The sequence below is a fragment of the Kryptolebias marmoratus genome, linkage group LG19, assembly GCF_001649575.2.
Source record: "Kryptolebias marmoratus isolate JLee-2015 linkage group LG19, ASM164957v2, whole genome shotgun sequence".
Lineage (NCBI taxonomy): Eukaryota > Metazoa > Chordata > Actinopteri > Cyprinodontiformes > Rivulidae > Kryptolebias > Kryptolebias marmoratus.
The window spans coordinates 22,714,578-22,735,477 of NC_051448.1; the positions used below are offsets into that span (position 1 = coordinate 22,714,578).

The 20,900-nt window shown below is 41.2% G+C and overlaps 1 protein-coding gene across 1 annotated transcript; it reads left to right on the forward strand.

Annotated features, from left to right (window-relative positions):
- The first annotated feature begins 4,717 nt into the window (after positions 1 to 4,717).
- Positions 4,718 to 15,933, forward strand: LOC108246519 (endoribonuclease ZC3H12A). Its single transcript, XM_017434112.3, has 6 exons — positions 4,718 to 4,896; positions 6,057 to 6,445; positions 11,301 to 11,440; positions 13,012 to 13,246; positions 13,358 to 13,464; positions 14,757 to 15,933. The coding sequence occupies exons 2-6, from the start codon at positions 6,150 to 6,152 to the stop codon at positions 15,533 to 15,535; spliced, it is 1,557 nt and encodes a 518-aa protein (XP_017289601.1). The 5' UTR covers positions 4,718 to 4,896; positions 6,057 to 6,149; the 3' UTR covers positions 15,536 to 15,933.
- Positions 15,934 to 20,900: the final 4,967 nt, after the last annotated feature.

A 20,900-nucleotide genomic window follows, 5' to 3' on the forward strand; every position in this document is an offset into this window, starting at 1 on the left:
AAAGTAGCAAAACGCTAGTTACAAGCTAAATGTAGGAAAAGGTTAGGTAAAAACTGAAAGTAGCAATTAAGGCTAGCTAAAGTGAAAAAAGGGTAGCAAAAGCTAAAGGTAACAAAGGCTTACTAAAAGCTAAATATAGCAAAAGGCTAGCTGAAAGCTAAACGTAGAAGAGCAGTAACTAAAAATAGAATAGGGCAAAAAAAAAATCAAATTAGGAAAACAAGAGTGTGGATGCTGAATCAGCATTTACACAGCTAGGTAAAATCAGAAGACCTCCTCCAGAGGACCTGAGGGCTCTGGAGGGCCCAGATGGTAAAACTAAGACCACAAACAACATTAAAACGGATTCTAAAATGTACAGGTATACTTAAAAATAGTTATGACATGAGCCTTTTTCTCTGGTCTTTGTCAACAGCTGACATTTACTCAGTTAAACTCTTCTTAGGAACCCTGGCTGTTTTTTCAGTTGATAAAATCCTGTCTTTGTTGTGTTCAAAACATAAATTATAGTCAAGAACAACACTGAGAACAAGTTCTGAGTTTAACTCCAAGTTTCTCCCTGAAGATCAGTGGCAATGACTACAACTTCATTTCTGTCCTGATTAAACTAGAGAAAATGTTCTGCCACCCATGACCTAATACCCAAATGCAGTTAAAACTGGGTCAAACAGTCATCAGGAGACAGCAATTTAAAACTGGGTCATCAGCAAAGATATGAAAATTCACACTGTGGCTCGTGATGATGTTTCCTAGAGGCAGCACATAGAGTTTAAAAAGTGTATTTTTATATGTATAATGTTTACATGATGAATGACCTGTACTTACAAAAAAAATCCTATCTGTCGGATATGAGTTAAACCACTTAAGTACAGTCCTGAAGACATTAATCAGTCTAAGCCTGTCAACAAGAACAGTGTGGTTGATGGTGTCTAATAGCACCGTAACGGCAGAATGTTCAAACCCATGTTGCATCTGAGGTCTTTTAAAACATTAATCAATGCTGCCTCTGTACTGTGATTGAATCTAAAACCAACTTCCTCACATGTGGAGCTGCTGATATTGGTCGATACAGTGGGAGCAGGTTTAGTCAGTCAGTCAAAAACTGAAAACAGTCTTAGGTTGTTTTTATTGTCTGATAAGAGTTTGGAGAAACAAGAATATCTTTCCTGTTTTACTGCCTTATTGTAGGTAATAAATTAGTTACAGAAAATTTGGTAGTGCACTGTCGATTTATTTTTCATCCACTTTCTTTCTGCTTTTTGACAGTTCATCTTTAGTTGTTTGTGCAGTTTTGCCAAGGTGGTTTGGAGTTAACTTTTTTAAGTTTAACAATGGGCCCACAGGACCGAGGGCAGATCTCAGTTTGATGTTAAAACTTTTCAACAATAAAAGCACAGGAGGTCTGTTTCTGCGATAGTTTTAAACTAGATGCAGTAGTGGTTCAGTAGGCCTACATCTATGGTTGAAGAGATTTTAGCAGATCATCCATGGGTTAAAAAAAGATCTAAAATATGGCCCTTGTTGTGATTAGGTTGTGTAACATGTTGAGTAAGATCTGTGCAAATGAAAAGGGTTAAAAATTTGACAGCAATAAAGCAGCATGTTTAGTGCACTTTGACCTTTGTGGTTTGTAGAATTTCAGGCATTTCAGGGACACTATCCTATGAGTTTGTGGTGTTGGTTGATCTTCATATTTAAAGTAATCTAAATGCCTTATTTGAAATCAGATTGTAATTGTGAAAGCAAAACTTAATTTGACTTTGAGTTAAGTTTGAAAGGTAGCTGTGAGCATGAAGCAGCAGAACAGCAGAGTGCTTAGTGTGATGCAGAATTCTGTATACAATAAACTGAATTAAATTACATTTAATTCATCCATGCACAAACAGGTAGCAGCAGAGACTAGCTGTAGCACTTCTGGTGCAACCTGGGGCACTTCAAGCAGGGTTATTATATTTTTTGTCAAATGAACAAAAATGTGAAAGTGGTAGAGGTGTAAAAGTTTAACTGATTGCATCTGCATGAACTGCTGTGACATTTTGGAGAATGAGGATGTCTGAAGTCTGCAGAGGTTCACTTTGATCTTGGTTGCATCTGTTGGCTCAATTTAATTTAATTCAGTTTATTTATAATGTATCAATTTACAACAAAAGTCATCCCAGGGCACTACACAAAAAAGAAATAAAGAAAGAAAACAAAGTCTACATTAGTTCGAAACAGATCCAGATTCAAATGTATTTATAGTCCATTTAATCTAATTATAACACATTATAATCATATTCAGTAGACTATAAAATGCCAATTAGTATTTCTGGAAACCAGCAAATTGCGTCAAATCTTCACTTCACTGGTAATCTCTAAAGTTGCGTGTCCTGTAACTTCTCATCTTCCTCTTCATTTTAAACCTATTTTTAACATGAGATAAATGACTTATTTCACTGAAGGCACTGCACTGAGCTGCTGCCACAGTTTGTGATTGTAACTAATCGTAGCTGAATGATGTGGGGGCTAAAGCCCGGCAGACTGAAGTTGTTGTTGTTGTTTTTCTTTTCTTGTGGCTGTTCCCCTCTGCAGGGATCGGCATAGCGAAAGATGAGACTGTTGAACTCAAATATTTTAGTCATGGTTTGGGCTGGATCCATGTCTTCAGTGATGGGCAATCTTGTTGTTTCAGCATACCAAGACAACACTCTGCTTCTACCTTTGTGGCAACACCTGGGGGAAGGCCCCTTTTTGTTCCAACATGACTGTTCCCAGCGCAGAAAGCAAAGACTATAAGGATGTGGTTTGATGAGTTTGGTGAGGAATAAGGCTGGGAAATCTTTAGGTACCTCACAATTTGATTGGATTAAAATTCAGAGAGCTGGAATGCAATGATAAAACAATTATTCTGCATTTTGGTTATCTTGATGATTGAGATTGTGAGGTTCTCATCCAACATCAGTGCTTGACTTCATAAATGAACGGTTATTAAAGCAGGTTTCTGAACTTCACTCATCTGTAATTCCTGGTGCACAAATGCAGAAAACAAGGAAATTCTCTCCTACAGTCACTAGAACGATAGATAAGTTCCTATTTTTTAAAGCATCAAATATTTAAATACAATTTCTTTTTATTTGCATCCCCTTCTGCATGCTCTGCATGAGGTTGGATGAAAATGAAGACTCAGTGCAATCATCTCTCACTCATTTTCTGTCCCCGCTCAGTGCTGTCCCAACAATCATCAAGAGTTGTGGTGCACCCTGGACACTTCAGCAGTCCAACACAGGGGCAAAACACAGACACTTGAGGCAAACAACTAAAACAAGTATGTACACTCACACACAAGGCCAGCTAACATACCATGCTAGTTTTTATACGGTGCCCAGAGAAACCCATGCATGCATGAGGAGAACATGTAAAGTGCCCACAGAAAGTGAGGACCTTCTTGCTGTTAGTCAGCAACACCTCAGACTTCTCTCTCCAACTCCCCAGCCAGCTGTGAGATCGAATTTCATCGGTGAGGCCTGGATCTGACACAAGGTCTCCTCTCACTGGAACACGTCTGAAAGCATCTTTACCAGATGCTCAGACCATTTCCACCGGCTTGGTATGGTGCAGAGAAGCAGGGACTCTGAGCTCCTCACCCTGTCCCCAAAGTGAAGTCATGTTGCTGTACGGAGCTCTGTCAGCTGCTTGGATTTAAGATCATGGTCATAGGTGAGGGTCAGAATGCAAAATGAATGGTCAACTAAAAGCTTTGCCTTTCGGCTCAGCTCTCTCTTCACCATGACAGATTGGTACAGCGTCTGCATCACTGTCCTCCATCTCTAATGTTGCGAAATGACAGAGTTGTAGCCGTTTTAGTGAAACCTTGAAACGTTCTGGGTGATCCCATGAGATAATGTGAGATCACCTGATCTGAGTGTGTGTTGTGAATGACTCTCAGCTACGACTACATCAAAATCTTAGCTTGATATCTGTAAAGTTGTTCTAGCCAGTTTTGTGTTGGCTAATACTGACCAGCTGTGGCGGCCATCTTGAACTGGATTGACTCCAAAAGTTAATCAGTTGTAGATATACATCCAGGAATTACTTTCTGAAAGTTGCATTAAAAGTTTTCCAGTGGTTCATGAGATATTTTGTTAACAGACAGCTAGAGTTGACTTCAAATCGTCAATAGAAAGATTTTAAGCAAAAGTCTCGTACGATTTGTTAGCATTTAGAATGTGTTGGAGATTAGTCTCAGCTACTACCACTCCAATGTTTAGCTCAATATCTGCAAAGTTCACTGAGTTACAGCCAATCTTGTGCTTTTTAAGGTCAGTTGGCTGTGGCAGTCATCTTGAAATGGGTCACCTCCAAAAGTTAATCAGTTGTAGATGTTCATTCAATGGCTATTTTCTGCAAGTTTTATTAAAATGGTCCAGTGGTTCATGAGATATTTTGTTAACAGACAGGTACATGCACATTAAGACACTGGCAAGAACATTATCATTAATCTTTTGGCACCAGGTGATAAAGATGTTATGACTGACATGCAATACATGCTTTACAAAAATGCAACAGTTAAAATGAAACAAATAATAAAACATTTAACAAACCTGAACGTTCTAAAGGCTGATTATAACCTTTGGCAGGTTCTCTGAAGCTGCAGACATTTATTCAGCATTTATTACACCACACAAGGAAGTGCTCACAAAGGGAGGGGGGAAGGAGAGGCTACCAGATCCCAGATCAGCACTGACGCCTGACGAGGAAGTAAAACTCTCTTCCCTATTGAGACGATGTGTGTTTTTCTGCTCTCTTCTTCCTCCTGCGAGTAATAAGTTGAGCTTCACACACACCGGTGTGTTCGTCAGAGCGTCTGGCTGAAAGGGAGCGTTCACACCAGGAGGAGAGGGTACACTCACTGAATGTGTAAGTCCAGACTCAAACACTGCTGTGGTTGTGTGATCGTGAACTTTTCAGACTCGTTACAGCTCGTCGTGTCAGACAAGTCAGGCAGTGAGAGGCGAGGAGGTGTTGGAGTTGTTATGGTGTGGTCTGAAAGTGGTTACAAAGACCAAATGTAGCAGGACAAGCGAGACAAACAGGGCTAATTATAGCTTTCTGACAGACTGTCTGCTTGATAAATGAGCAGCAGAAGGATGTGGTTCGGTGTGTTTTGAAGCAGTTGTGCAAAGTCAAGCCTCATGCAGAGAGGTGAAAAAGTCAGAAAAATACTTCTAAACAAGCTTTTAGCTTGAGCTTTTTCCCCCTATTTCTTTGAAATTTAAGCTAAACATGTAAATAAAAGGTTATTTCAGCCATTTTACTGGCTGGACGGTGAAGAAAAACTTCAAACAATTAGAAGAGATACGATTCATTAATTGAAGGAATGCATATCACCTGCTGTCAGGTTTGATCTTGTGTTGACATTTAAATCGTTTCGGTAAAAATCTTTCAGAGATTAAAGACATATTTTCCTGAAGGTACGGACAAAGAAAACAAGAAAAAACCTTCAGCAACAGGCCATATTTGAGGTTATTTGTTGAGTAAAGTTGAATGTTTTCTTGTAAATAAACCCCCTTTAAGCTTGGCCTCAGGGTGGGTTCCAAAAAGCCTTTCAGGTGTGATAAAACTGCCAAAGTTCGCAGCCTAAAATACTTCTTGTGGTAGAAAACTGGAGGACGTGGGTTGAGTCATCAGTGACTTTCACCTTTAAAGACACAAGTGTGATTTCTCTGAGGGCCGGACCTTCGGGGGCTTCCCACAGAGTGCACCAAAAACACGAGGACCCATTCACATTGTTTCCATTCATTCATGTTTTGGTGGCTGCACTCAGTGACTCAGGGGGTAACAGTAGATCAGGATCAGTGTGGACCCTTTTGCTTCCTCTCTCTCGGTGTGACAGGGGGCTTTTTTAGCCCGGCGTGACGTCAGCGATACAAGCCATGAGGTTGTGGTCACCGGTGCAGATTCTATCGGCCTGCATGAGACCACAATCAGTTTGTTTGAAAACCCCTACCAGACCACAGACGTGCTTCCTGTGTTAACAGAGCCCTCTTCTGACACCTGTCAACTGTTCCAAAACACAGGCCGTCGCCGTGGAGACGAGCCAGAATAAAGAGACAAGAAGAGGCACCCCCTTGTCAGACAGTCCCAAGACGACAAAGGACTCACAGTCTGCCATGGACCAGCAGCAGCACATCAAAGTGGAACGGTTTCTCAAACTGGGCTACTCTCACGGTGACATTGTGAGGGTGCTGGAGAGCCTCCACCACGACGCCCAGACCAACGACATTCTGGAGGAGCTGATCAAAACCTGCCACACCCGCGCCCACGGCAACACCAGCGTCCCCACCAGCCCCCAGCTGGTGCCCCGAGGCTGCAGCCCCGGCCCCAACAGGCCCAGAGCCGGACCTGAGCGAGAGCATCACGCCGACTTCAGACCTGTGGTGATAGATGGAAGCAACGTGGCCATGAGGTGAGTCAGCGCCACTTATCTGACAGCCGACATGTAATCTCAGAGCGTGGATCTTTACGGTGTTCGGTAAAGGAAGTGCTCAACTTCCTATAAACTCAGCGCCATCGGCCAAATTTACCCCAAATATTAGAAGGTTTTTTTTTGTTTTCTCCTTGTTTTCCATCAGAGTTTTAATTCGAGGAAAGTTTCTAATACAAGGAACAGTTTTATTCTTGTAAAGGTGCAGCTGTTCTTGTCTGCTTCTCCACTGTTAGATAGCAAATTCTTTATTTCTGACTTATTCTTTATTATTATAAAATAAAGCCTTAGCGTTCCACAAATTAATGCATATCGCCCGCTTCCTTTCATGTAAGCATTTTAAACTAAGATCATCTTATATGGAGAAGTGATGGAGTTTGGTTCATGCCTTGTAAATGATGTGATGTGATCACATGAGATATTGTGAGATCACACACTCAGACTGTGTGTTGTGAATGACTCTCAGCTACTACCTCATGAAATCTTAGCTCAATATCTGTGAAACTGACTAAGTTAGAGTCACTTTTGTGCTGGCTAATGTTGATTAGTTTTGGCAGTCATCTTGAATTGAGCTGACTCCAAAAGTTAATCAGGTGTAGATGTGCATCCAGTGAATATTTTCTGGAACTTTCATTTAAATTTGTCTAGTGGGTCATGAGATATTTTGCTAACAGACAGACACATGCAGATGTGAGCAAAAACACTACTGCCTGGCTTCACCTTTCAGTAGTGAGTGGTAAACATATGCAATTGGCTGAACAGCATATGTGTTAAAGTACATAAATAGAAATATCTACAACAGTAAATTATGTCAGTCACAGTGGTATTTCATTCTTGAACCAAACAAAACAATGTTGCACGTAAAAGATAGTTTGACGTCATATTGAAAGAATGTTTTTTTTTTTTCCTTTTCACTTCCTGGAAAACATTTCTTTTAATGTGGCAAACAAACACACCATTTCACCTGCAGAATCCATTAAAAAGGTTTTTAAAAAGAAACTTTTCTTGTCGCTCTTTTAGCTCTAAAGCTGTCTCTTCCTTATTTCTGTGCTCGTCAAACCGTGTTGCAGTTTACAGATTTGATCAGATCCCACTTCCTCTTTGTAGATGATAGAAGTGAAAACAAGAGCTGTTTTTCTTCTCTTGTTTTTTTTGTCTCCTCGGTGTTCGAGGGACATTTTTGACACGCTCGTGGTTAAACTTTGACATCCAGTTGAAGCCGCCCGACCCTTGTGTTATGATCTTTGGAGCCTGCTTTTTTATGATTCTGAAAAAAGAGAACGACGTACTTTGTCGCAATCTTTGGGGAAAACCTCCATAAAAATCTACCCGAGAACATGCAGCTTGATCAGGAAGCGCGTCGTACGGCTTAGACGAAATTCACCAGCTCCTTGGAGCTCTGTAGCTCAGACAGACTTCACAGCTGAAACATAAGTCAAAGTTTAAACGGGTCACAGAAAGTTGGACTTTGTGTGACTGAACTGGTGTTTTGATACCTTTAATAGTTTTTACACAATCACAGACTTGACCTCAGAATGTTCAGCTCACGGTGGGATCACGTCACACTCATTAGCTGCCTAAACTTCTGCTCACACCCAAACTCTCATTGACGCCCACTGTGTCTGAGCTCAGAATCTTCTCCTGAAAACAGGAAGTGGAGGGTCTTTTTAACTTGTCATATCCTGGGGGCACCACCAAGGGGGCACCTTTGTGTTACGCTGTTGGGCTTTACCGAACAAAGTTCATACATGTTGAAGTGTGGTTGCTGTGTTGGCTTTTTACAAAATTACTTCAAAAATTTTCTTGCTCATTTATTACCTTTGCCATGAAGGTTGTTTTCAGTGGTGTTGGTTTGTTTGTCCATCCGTCCGTCCGTCTGTCTGTTAGCAAGATTACTTTAAAAACTAAAGAACAGATTTTGATGATATTTCCAGGAAATGTTGGGGATGTCACAAGAATTAGGTGATCCAGTTTTGGTGGTGATCTGGATCACAATCTGGTTCAAACTATTTCTTTAATGACCCTGTGGCCTTGGTGGAGTTTTGTGCTCTCTGAGTGCTTCTCATTACATGTGTGACAAATAACCCACTGAATAATAATAATCGCACTGTAGGTAGAAAAAGTTGTCATGTATTTATTAGACTCTACAGCCCACCGGTTTACTCCTCAAGCCTTTTAAATAAGAAGTAAACACCAGAAACAGCTCATGAATGTGCAGAAAGCTTGGATTTAGGGCAACCTGAGAAACTTGACACTGAGAACTGCTGCATAATGTGATCTCATGATCAACAATTGACCTAAATTTGTGGACCAGGAAGTTCTGAATTCAAACCGGCTCAGGCAGCTCATACTGTGCTGCTGCAGGAAATGATATGAACGCTAAATAAAAGAAAACAAAAGCTATGTTTTCCCAGCACAGATTGTCCTCATGTACGGGCATGAAGGCAGCTGAATGAGGAAGCAAACTGAAGTATTTACACTCAGAACGTTTTCCCACACGAGACAATGTAAATTGTTTCAGGCTAAGCTAAAGGAACATCTAATGTCTCATCTTTTTTATCAGGGTTTACTTCTGTCAGTCCCAACTCTGACTGGTCACTTTGAAGGGTCAGCATGTTTCCCCTCTGCTCAGTTTAAAGGTGCACTCATGACTCATTATTGTTCCGCAAAAAGTCATAACTTTTTGCACATATGCATTTGTTTGTCTGTCTGTTAGCAAAACATCTCATCAACCAATGGATGGATTTTAATGAAACTCTCAAAAAGTAATCACTTAATGTCCATCTACAGCTGATTAACTTTTTGGAGTCAACCGGATTTAAGATGGCCGTCACAGCTAATCAACATTAGCAAACACAAAAATTTATATAACTTAGCCCATATTACAGAAACTGAGCTCAAATTTGCTGCGGCCATAGCTGAGAGTGATTCCCAACACACGCTCTGAGCATAACATCTCATGACATTGCATGAGATCATGAATAACATTTTTCTTCAAGGTGATAAAAGGCCTGAGTTCAAGACCACTTGAGTCAGCATCTACTGCTGATCAAACCCACCCACGCGTTATAATCCACCCGAACTGCTCAAAATACATTTTAGTTACCTCCTTCTTCATAGCTTGAACAAAGGATGAACTCAAAAACACACCTTCTACTCATGATTATGCATTAAAGGGTAAAATTACACCCACCTCTTTAATCCTGGTTACTAAGAAAAAAGAAAAACAAAGCCCATAGAAGCATATTGATACCAACTCCCCCCTCCCTTATCTGTTCTGTCTCTGCATGTCCTTCAAGGTCTGCTTTATCTCCAGTCCTCGTCTCTCATTGGTTTCATTTGCTGCATCCTGGAATTTATGACATCTTCACCTCCCAATAGGCCCCAGGTGGCCGGGGGAGTACCACTGGTTCCCATCCCCGCTAACACCAGGTAGCCCATAAAAGGAAACCATGGCCCTTATGAATGGAGGGTTATAGTAGGTCAGGGCCTGGCACGGCACAGTTCCACATGCAGCTTCAGCAGCTTGAGAACAAGACAGAGCTTGATCTGGTCCAACTTCCTCCACAGTCACAGCAGGTCGGCTGATGTTGTCCTCAGATGGGGGGTGGGTTTTGCTCACAGGCTCAGATAAGGCCGGAGTGAGTCCCATCGGTGTGAGGCCTCACTGTGGCAGGATGGTGACTCAGCACGTTTCCATCATTTTCGCCTTTCTTGACACAAGGTTTGACCAAACGGCTACAACTGTGTCACTTCTCGTAAGAGGATCTTAGTGATACAGGCCAAAGTCTGCACGTTTAAATGAACAAGGAAATATCACTTGAAGCAATTTAACTCCCACATCAGTGACTTCAGGTAAGGAAGATCCGGCTTGATTCAGAACAGACAGACTAACTAAGGTTAAACAATTATCTTTTACCTGTTGTATGTAAAACAGCTCACCACTTCCTGCTCAGGGCAAAAAGGGGAACTCCTACACATACACACGTGTGCGCACGCACACACACACACACTCTCCTACACCGTATCATATAAAACACAAGAGTTACAGAAAGCTTGGATTTCAGATACACAAATGAAAATCTTTGGTTCTTCCAGGATACTGAGAAAGTTGTGCTTTCTTTAAAAAAAAACATTTGGTCCTGTTGAACACGTATGAAATTACATGTTTGTTCTTGTTTTTAACCTGAAAACAATCCTGTTCTGTTTCCTTCAACAGTAAAAAGCCATTAAGCTGTTTGTCTCAGATCAAACCAGCAACATTTTCTCAATTTATTCAGAACAGTTTGTGTAATTTTAACATAGATGTTGCTGACAAACGCCATTTTTGTCAATACAAGGAAGTAGTTATTTTTTAAATCCATAAGTTTTGACATAATTTAATAAAGCCCTAGCATTCCTTGAAGGAATGCATATCGCCCACCACCTTTAATGCCAGATCTTTAAAGGAAGGATCACTTTGCTGTGGGAGCCATTTTGAATTGGGTTGACTCCAAAAGCTAATCAGATGTAGGTGTTTATCCAGTGATTACTATTTGAGAGCTTCGTTAAAATCAGCGATTCATGAAACAAATGAACACACACAGGCATGGGCAAAGACAGTATAGATAAAAAAGTACAGTAGGTAAATCATCATTTAGTTTAAGAGTTTATAATCCTTCCCCTGTTCAGACAAAGTCTCAGTTCTGTTTGAGATGACTCAGTTCTTTGTTAGAGAACATTCTGCAACACCATCAGTTTCCTGAAACTGGGAGAAGTATGTATGTGTGTGTAACGTACAAGGAAATGCAAAAGAAGAAGTTCATTTTTTTTTTTTGTTGTTGTTGTTCATTTGCAGCCATGGCGACAAGAAGGTGTTTTCATGCCATGGCCTCCAGCTGGCGGTGAAGTGGTTCTGGGACAAAGGGCTGCGTGACATCACGGTGTTTGTTCCCCTGTGGAGGAAGGAGCAGCCGCGGCCTGAAGCATCAATCACAGGTCAGCTATTATACGTTCACTGTGGCTGTTAGCAACTCCCCGAAAAATAAAATGGGGCTCCTTTGCTGCTAAAGACTTATCACAGCTTGCAAGTTAGGTATCGCCTGCTGCCTAAAGGCAAACAATCATGTTTTTAACTGTGTCCTTTTGTGTGTATTCTCGTGTGACCATCTATTAACAACCTTTTAGGAAATAATCTTTCAGCATACCTCTACAACTGATTAATGTTTGGAGCCAGCCCAGTTTAAAATGGTTACCACCACAGCCAACTGATCTTAGGACACAAAATGGCTACAACTGTCATTTCTCAACATAAGATGATCTCTGTCCAAAACTCAGGCTTGAAAGGTACAGGCCATATGCATTTCTTCATGAAATCCTAGGCTTTTATATGCCATCCCTGACTGATGTTATGGTCAGGTAACATTCACAGGTTCAAAACTGACTACAGAAACTTTATCTAAAAGGCAAAAACAAACAAGCCTGAAGTATGAAGTGAAACTGAGGACAGCTGGTTCTAACTCACCTCGACTACAGCAAAGCTCTTCATTCAGGTCTCCCAACATCATTAGTGACTCCTACAGATGGGCCAGAAAACTGGGTTGGAGCTCTCAGTTCAGATCGAGTCCATTTGTCTCATTGATGCAATGAGCTATGCTATCAGAGCAGGGGGTGTCCCTACTATCAAGAATCTCTTGAACTCTCTTCTATTCTGTGAACCACCTTTCCTCACACATCTAACACCAACTCATCTACTCACCGCACCCTTCTTCACCTGTTACACTGCCAGAGTCCTGACCTTGAAGCACAGCATGTTCGAAAAGGGCCTCAAGAAAACTAATCTGAAACTCAGACTCACAAAACCTAAAACATTATTATTTTGTGAAAGAAACCAGCTTTTTAATTATTATTATTTTCAGTCAAATTCAATTTTCTATCTTTAGCTTTTACATCACATTACCTAACTGTCAACAGGAGCACTTTCCCAAACAAAATCTGCATCTCAGGAAATGATGAGTTCTCAGTTAGCGGTAAAACAAGCCGATTCATTTGAATATGGCAAATACAGAGTTGAAGTCATGAGAAGATGTGTCTTTAGTCGGCATGTTGAGAGCATGCCAGCTTTAGCTGGAAATATGAAATTAAAGTCAAGGAAATAAGCAGAAAATGTTGCCTGGACTTGCAGTGTTTAAGTGTGTCACTGTGGCTGCTGGTAAATCCCCATCCCTCCAACCTGCTGGCTGTGTTAATCCTGTTCTGCAGCTAGTGTTGCCTTCAGCACCTTCAGTGGAAGTGGGTTTTTTAGGTGACTTTGCTGTGGCAGCCAATTTAAATTGGGCATACTCCAAAAGTTAACTGGTTGTACATGTACATCTAAAACAGTCGTTCGTGTTTGCCATTCAGCGGTGGGCAATAATTCCGTTAGATTGCAAGGAAAAAAATGCTTTGCGTGAACTATTAGCTGGTTTAAAAATTCTGATTCTGATATTTTTTTCCACTAAATACAATGAGTAGACTTTTGAAGCAAAACTTCAGCTTGTTTCTAACCATTAGTAATCTGTGTCCTGTAGACCAACATATTCTCCACGAACTGGAGAGTAGGAAGATCCTGGTGTACACACCGTCCCGCTTTGTCAACGGGAAACGGGTCGTGTGTTATGATGACCGGTACATCGTCAGGCTGGCGGTGGATCTGGACGGTATTATTGTCTCCAATGACAACTACCGTGACCTACAGACAGAGAATTCTCAGTGGAAGAAGTTCATCGAGGAGAGGCTCCTCATGTACACGTTCGCCAATGACAAGTAAGACCTCTGGAGATTGTGTACAGATTGTGTTTGGGGTTTGGTTTGGGTCGGGTTTCATGTCCTGTTACACAATTTTTGACCCAATTGTTTCTTGGTGCTTGTTTTCAGGTTCATGCCTCCAGACGATCCTCTTGGTAGAAATGGTCCCACTATTGATGACTTTCTGAGGAAAAAGCCGTGGACCCCAGACAACAGGCAGCAGCACTGTCCATACGGTTAGTTTACTTTTGAGTTTTTATGCTGCCTTCCATTTGTACTCAGAAGTAGGCACGTTGGCAAACCAAGAACATAAACAACATAATCCCAACATATAATCCTGATACAGCGTCCCCAGAGGAAGGTCCTAGTACAAGTTTGAAGTCCTGCACCCTCGATGTAAACAAACATCACTTGGCTCTTAAAAAACCCTCTGATATCACTTTGCAGGTGTTGTCTTGTCGATTTAAGCAGACCTTGCTGCTGTATGTAAAATATTCCATTTTCTAATAATTGTAATTAGTTATTTCATTCTTAAAAGAAAGTTCATGAAACACCATGGTTGTGTGGGAGAGTTGGCAGGACTTTAAGCCCCATATTGCTGGACTCTGCTCCCAAAAATACAACCTGGCAGCTCCTGTAAACCAGGTCACAGGAGCGGTGACACTTGATAAAGTATTATAATGCATGTTTATGGTTTCAAGTCAGGAAAAATCAGCTGGAATGACCCTAAAGTCAGAATTCTGACTTGGAAAATCTGAGATTCCTGACTATCCCCAACCTCAAAATCCAATATGACTGACTTTCAGTTCAGATAGCTTCAGTAATAAACTTTTTAACTTTTGTCACTTTGCATCTCAGTAATCCAGTCACACACATAATACCTTAGGACCACTATTAGTGGCGTTAACAGCCATTTGTTTGAATAAACAGAATGTTACAGAAGTTAGCCTGGTTACTGAGCACAACCATTAGCAAATCCTATTGGTTGTCTGAGTTGCAACTGGAACACGGTAACATCGGGTCTGACGTTGTTCCCAGACTGAGCTCCAACTTTTGAGGTAAATGGAACGCAGCCGTACCATACCCTCACTGCTCACTCACCCCCCGCCCCAAGGGAATAAGAGAGAAACTTGAACAGTAAGAAGCAGCATAAAGAGGATGACTAATCATCACATTTTATGTAAATGAAGGTTAGTTTCAAAAAGGCTCGTGAAACATTTCTTATGTTCAGTCTTAAGGGACGAACAGAAAACCCCCCCACATTTCCACTCAAACTTGTTCACAGAACTTAAGCAATCTCAAAAATGGCTGATGTGAATAAAACACAAACTCCATTGTGCGAGACTTTTGCTTCAAACTCTGTCATTAACTGCTGAAGTCAGTTCTGTCTGTTAGCAAAATAGCTCATTAACCACTGGATGCATTTTAATGAAACCTTCACAGCGCACATCCTGCACTGAAAGGTGTTTTAAAGAGAAACAGGTTTTTTAAAAATCTGACTGATTCTTTTTTTTTCCTTCTTTTTTAGGGAAGAAATGTACCTATGGATTAAAGTGCAAGTTCTACCATCCAGAGAGGGTCAACCAATCGCAGCTATCCGTGGCTGATGAACTGAGGGCTCTCGGGGACAGAGCCAAGAACCTGTCACCTGCCACATATCCTCAGGAGTACAGATACACCTCGTCCACGCCGCCGCCTCCCAGCAGAGAGGAGCAGTCCCACAGAACCTCACCCAGTGACCCGTCCATCTGTCAGAGAGGCCAAACCAACATCAGTAACCCTTACTACCCGAGCTCAGACGGAGATGAGGCCTTTAGCTCAATGGAGAGCTCCATGTCCCGGCTCTACATCCAGGACATGCCCTACAGCATGGAGCCCCCTCTGACCAGCTACAGCAGCGGGCTGGGCAGCTACCTGGTGTCTAGCTCACACGGTGGGAGCAGCCTGAGGGTCTGTCAGAGCGGACCAGCCTTTTTCTCCCATCAGAGCGGCTCCTGTGAGTGTAGGTGTGGCCACCAGAAGATCCGGATGCCTGCCAACCACCACCACCCGGCGTGGAGCTCCTGCCCCACTGTGCCTCCGTACAACAGGGACCAGCCCGCTCATTTCACAGAGACGCAGCACTTCAGACCGCCTGCTAACAGACACAGCTTGTCCCGGGACCAGAGGAACGATCTGATGAGCCAGCTGAGCACCCTATACCCAAAAAGCATGGTGGAGCAGGTCCTGATTGAGAACCCTCACACCTCAGACATGTTGGAACTGACCCAGCTCCTCCAGAGCTACAGAACCAGCATGTCCTACTAGACCGCACAGACTTTTGATTCAAACTGAGCCCATAGTGGAGTTCTCATCCCAGAAGCTAAACAAAGTGAACATTTCTTAAAGCAAAAGTGAATTTTTATTTTTATAAGTTGTTTTGTCTGAACTTAGACATTATTTAAGCATTAAAAAGTGAGTCAGTCTGATGAACACATCAGACTGATGCTCTTTATTCTAACATATAGATGTGCAATGCACTTAGCTCCATTCCAGCTACTTATTGTAGCTCCGACAAATGTTTATTAAAGCAGCATGTGTTGTTTTCCCATGTTGCCTCAAAATGAGGAACACTAATCTGTAATCTTGTAAAGAATATTTCTGTTATGCAATCTGAAACCTTGTGTTTTTGTGTCACTTTTCAAATAAAAGCACTTGAAGCACTAGGTGTGCCTGTTTGTGCTGACTCATGTGAAACTGAGCGCTGACTCATGCTGCTTACATCTGCAGCTGCAGTTGAAGACTGGAACAGTTCCAGTCACCGTGGACTCATCTTTACCTCTCAGAGCAGGCCTTACAGTAAACAGTTGAAGGCCTAGCACTTCCTGATGTTCTGCACAATCTGATGCACTATCGAAAGAGCGTGCAAAATGTGTTACCTCTCAAATTTTATCATGGGGATGACTCTCAGCTACTACCACAAAAGGTTTAGCTCAATATCTGTGAAACTAACTGAGTTATAGCCATGTTTGTGTTGGCTAGGGTCAGTTAGCTGTGGCTGCTATCTTAAACTGGGTTGACTCCAAATGTTAATCAGTTGTAGATGCACATCTAATGAGTACTTTCTGATTCAGATCTGTCCCATGGTTTAGGAGGTATTTCACTCAAAGTACAAACAAAAAAAAAAGACAGAGGCAAAAACATTATTGCCACTTTGCCTCAGAGCAACAACAAAACTGCATGTTTTTAAGATTTCCCATCAGCCAAACTGCATGAATTTGATGATAAAACAGTCAGAAATGTCCCACTTTTGGACTTATTAGCATTATGGTGCCACATGTGAAAAAAAACCAAATAGTTTGTTTATTCAGATTCTTTCAATTTGTTTGAGGTCATGTAAAGACATCAGTTGGGAAGTGACTGATAATATCTGCAAAGATCATTTCCGGGTGCCAATGCTTAAGCACTGAACCCCCCCCTTTATTCTGCTCAGTCGATAATCTTTTGATTTTGTCACAACTTTAGATTCACTCCAACTCCTGCAGCTTTAGAAAAACCCAAACAAAGATAAAATAGAAGTAAGATCACTACAAAGGAATGCATATCAGCCACTGCTTTGTATGCACAAAGATGTTGCTCTTGGAGTTCATGCTGTGTACGACTCTCAGCTACTACTCTCAGCGTAGAATGGAGCTTTAGGCCTGATCCCCAGTCAGTTTCACTCCAATCAACACCTGCACTCATGTGACCAGAGGGGCCCAGCAGTGAGTCAGACAAACAAGGACCCTAACGAGCCTCTATTGTTAGGAGAGCGAGAACAATCTGCAATCCAGCTTACATCACATCTCAGCTTTAAAAGCTCAACTCCACACTCTCTATTTCTGAACTGAGAAAGCTCCTCGGATGAGAAGCGAAACGTTTTCAACTACAGAATAGAAGTCCAGTTGTTTTTGTCTTTTAACCTTTTTGGAATTTACCACGGCCTGGATGACTGAGAATCTACACCAGCACTCGGCTACTACCCTATCAAACTTTGTCTTAATATCTGTAAAACTGACTGAGTTAGAGCCATTGTTTCCCAATGGTGAGCTCTTTTGCCAGCCATCTTTAATCAAGTCACTTCCATAGGTCATTCATTTGTATACAATTACTTTGAGTGTTTAATTAAAATCTGCTCAGAGGTTCATGAAATATTTTGCTAACAGACAAATAAACATGAGCACACAAAGACAATTACATGATCGACTGCCTTTCATGACAGCAGCCAGTAAATACATCAAAACGTGCAACTCGACTGTGACTTTTGGTAGCAGTTTGCTGTAGCTGGAATTTACAAAAAAAAAAAAGTACATAAACTGCACAAACAATAATGGGATTTTATCCCAGTGTGAGAGAAAACCTATTCTTCTTTAGATCGTCACAGCATAAACATCAGCCAACGTTTGAAGAGCTCACAGAAAGTTGGACTTTATAGCTGGTATGTTGATGCCACACACTAACCTTTGAGGTAGGTAGGTAGGTACATTTATTTATACAACACTTTTCAGCACAAGGCGACTCAAAGTGCTTTACAACCCAAGAACAAAATTACACACAGAGTTACGGAACATGATAATGCAGGTACAAGATAACTAAGCTAAAACATGACAATGATAACTAATTGTACAGTAACTAAGCTAAGTGTACTGGAAGGCTAAATAAGCTAAGCTAAACCAACAGATCTAAGCATGACTAAATGTACAGAACTAAACTAAGCTAAAACTAAAACTAACGGTACAGAACTATCTAAAAGTACCCCAGGCCCGCTCTACAGCCGAAGTAAAACCAGACATATCTAAGCATGAGCTAAGACAGTCAAAAATAGTAGCTAAACTAAACAGATCTAAGCATGACTAAATGTACAGAACTAAACTAAGTGTACAGGAAGATAAAGCTAAACTAAACAGTACAGAATTTCTAAATGGTACCAGTGGCCCACTAAAACAGCCGATGTAGTAAAAACAAGCAGTAGTTGTTTTGGTTCAGGCAGACTGTTTTCTGTCTGCCTTGAAAGTCTTGCTGATACTTCTCAATGGCGAATCCAAACAGCCAAATTCCAGGACCATTCCGCCTGTTTCGAGCGAAGCAACTCTCTTCAAGATGTAACCCATATTATACATGAGTTCCAGAAACGTAATTCAGTCTGTGGTCCTGTAAAAGGATTGCATCCAACTTGTGATTCAGCTCGCGTATCCACACAGTTTGATTGCTGATCGCCAAACCCATCAAACGAATTTGACGATAAGTCAGGTAACTGCCTAATCCAAACAGCAGAAATCCAAATATGTAAAGATCCTCCACAGACAGACTTGATAGACAAACGGGATTCCAACTGTGGCAGGTCGGTGCAGATTTACCTTTAAGGTGAGTGGTGGGTGAGCCAGGTGTGCGCTATGCGCACTCAGACATACAGTCTTGCGGGGCTTCCTGGTGACACCTTGCTGTGCGCTCCTGTGGTGAATTGTTTGGGGCGGTGCCTTCGCCAGGCGCTGTGCTTGCCATCATCGTATCCAGGTTAGTTTTGTGGTTCCTTTTTGTTGTTCCTGACTTCTAGACTGGTTTCTGTAATCATGCCTGTCTTGGGTGCAGGATTGCAGTTGGGTTGTGTGGGTTCCTCCTGCTCTCTGGAGTGCGTGCGCTGTGGGCTTTTCGCCGGGGTAAGTGGCTTTATTTTCAGCTCGTTCTGGGCTTTGTGCTACGGCTAACATTAAATTTTGCTTCTAGATCTTGGACCGTATATTTTGGTGGCTCCTCCCTTCCTCCTGTGGCATTTAAGTGTGCGCACCTGATCAGCGGGTGTGCAGCTGCGTTGAGGCTGCCTCCACCTCCTGCTGAAGGGGCCGTTGTTTTGTCCCAGTTTTGCTGCTTTATGCCGTTACCCTTTGGATTACAAACTACCCAATTAATAATTTTATTTTATTTAGGTAAGGGCTCAACCTGCCTATGGTGAGTCTTTTGTAATTTAACTGCATGTTTATTTGCTGATGCTGTTTTTTCCTTTGCATGTCAATTTATGTATAATTTGCCTGCATGTTTGGTGTTCTGTTATTTTATTACTGATTGCTTTGTTTGTTTTTTTGTTTGGTTGCAGTACGTTGTTTGTTGTGCACTAACATTTTTTTTCTTTGTTATTTCTTAATTGGGTTTGACATATCCAGTGAATGTCGAAGGGCTAGTGTGCAATAGATAATTTGATAATCATGTCCAGATTTTAATTCTTTGTAAACCTACATTTTTAACTCTTGTGCAAATAAATTATTAATTTTAGACCAATGATCCACCTCTCTTTATTGTCCTGACCTAGCGGCCTTTTTTTTTTTTGGTAAAGGTTGGAAAGTTTGACAGTCCCAGGCTTAAATCCCTGGGTGGCGTTGTGGGTTAAAGTATTTTATAATTTAAGTCTCAGACGCCGCTCACGTCACACTTGGCGTTGTTGGCAGGATTTGGACATTAAGTGGAGGTGTGATTATGGTGTTTAATTGATTAGCTTTCAACAAAAAAATTCCTGTTTTTGTTTTTTAAAATTTTACATATTCACTTTTTAAAGTTTTAATATTATCCTTGCACTTTTAACATTGGATTGTTTGTTCTGTGTGGACAGTTTTGGGGACAGAACAACGGCTATTCTCTTCAGGATTAAATCTCAAGGTCAGTAGGATTAAAGTCCTTTTCCTTAACTAAAGGTTGGTGTGAGTGTACTTGTGGCCAGTATGGAGGAGGAGCTTCAGCAGCTTAGAGAACAATCGTCTCAGCTTAAGGCGGACAATGAGCGACTTCTCCGGGAGGGAGCAGCCGAGCTCAGATTTTTCTCTTCCAAAACAGGAAGTGAAGGCACTTTTCAGCTGTCATATCACCTACACACAAAACTCTAGAAACACACAAAATGAACATGTAACACGTGCACACTGAGTCAGTAACATTATTTCTGCTCACTTTGTGTTGTTTAAACTGCCCATATATCCAATCATTCAGCTCGATGTGAATTAGTGTGCTATGACGTTTAGTTTTAATACTTATACATTTTTCTTTGCTTTATTTAAAGTAAAATTTGCAATAGAAAAACACAGATCTCTTGAATTCCTTTTAAAAAAAACAACTTATTTTGAAATCTGCTTCAGCATACTTGCTTTTTTTGTCTTTTTATGCTACTTTTAGCTACTGCTCTGCTGATTAAGCATCCATTTGGCTAATTTTGCTTTAGGTAATGTTCTGCCTCAGTTTGAGCTTCTTCAGCACATTTCAGCAGTCATTCAGTGCTCAGATAACACCATATTCTCACAGAACATGTTTTTTCTCTAGTTACAAAAGGGCGTCCAAAGCTGTTATTGAGCTTTAGAGAAGGAAGTTGGTGCATGCTGGAGATTCAGACAGTAGCTGCATTGCGTTTCTTCAGAAATGTTTGTCTCTTCTGCCATCTAGTGGTAAGTACATTCAAACTGAAGCATACCACACCGACAACATTCATAATCTTTTTTTTTTTATTATTTTTTACAAATAACTTATCTGTTACAAAGACAGTTTTCCCAGCTGAAATCAAAAATACTTTAGATATCCAAATGATCCTCCCCCCTGCTCCTTTTAATTAAACTTGAAGAAACTGCCTCTTCACACCAAGGTGCAGATAAAGCTGAGAACTGGATTTTTCTTTTTTTTT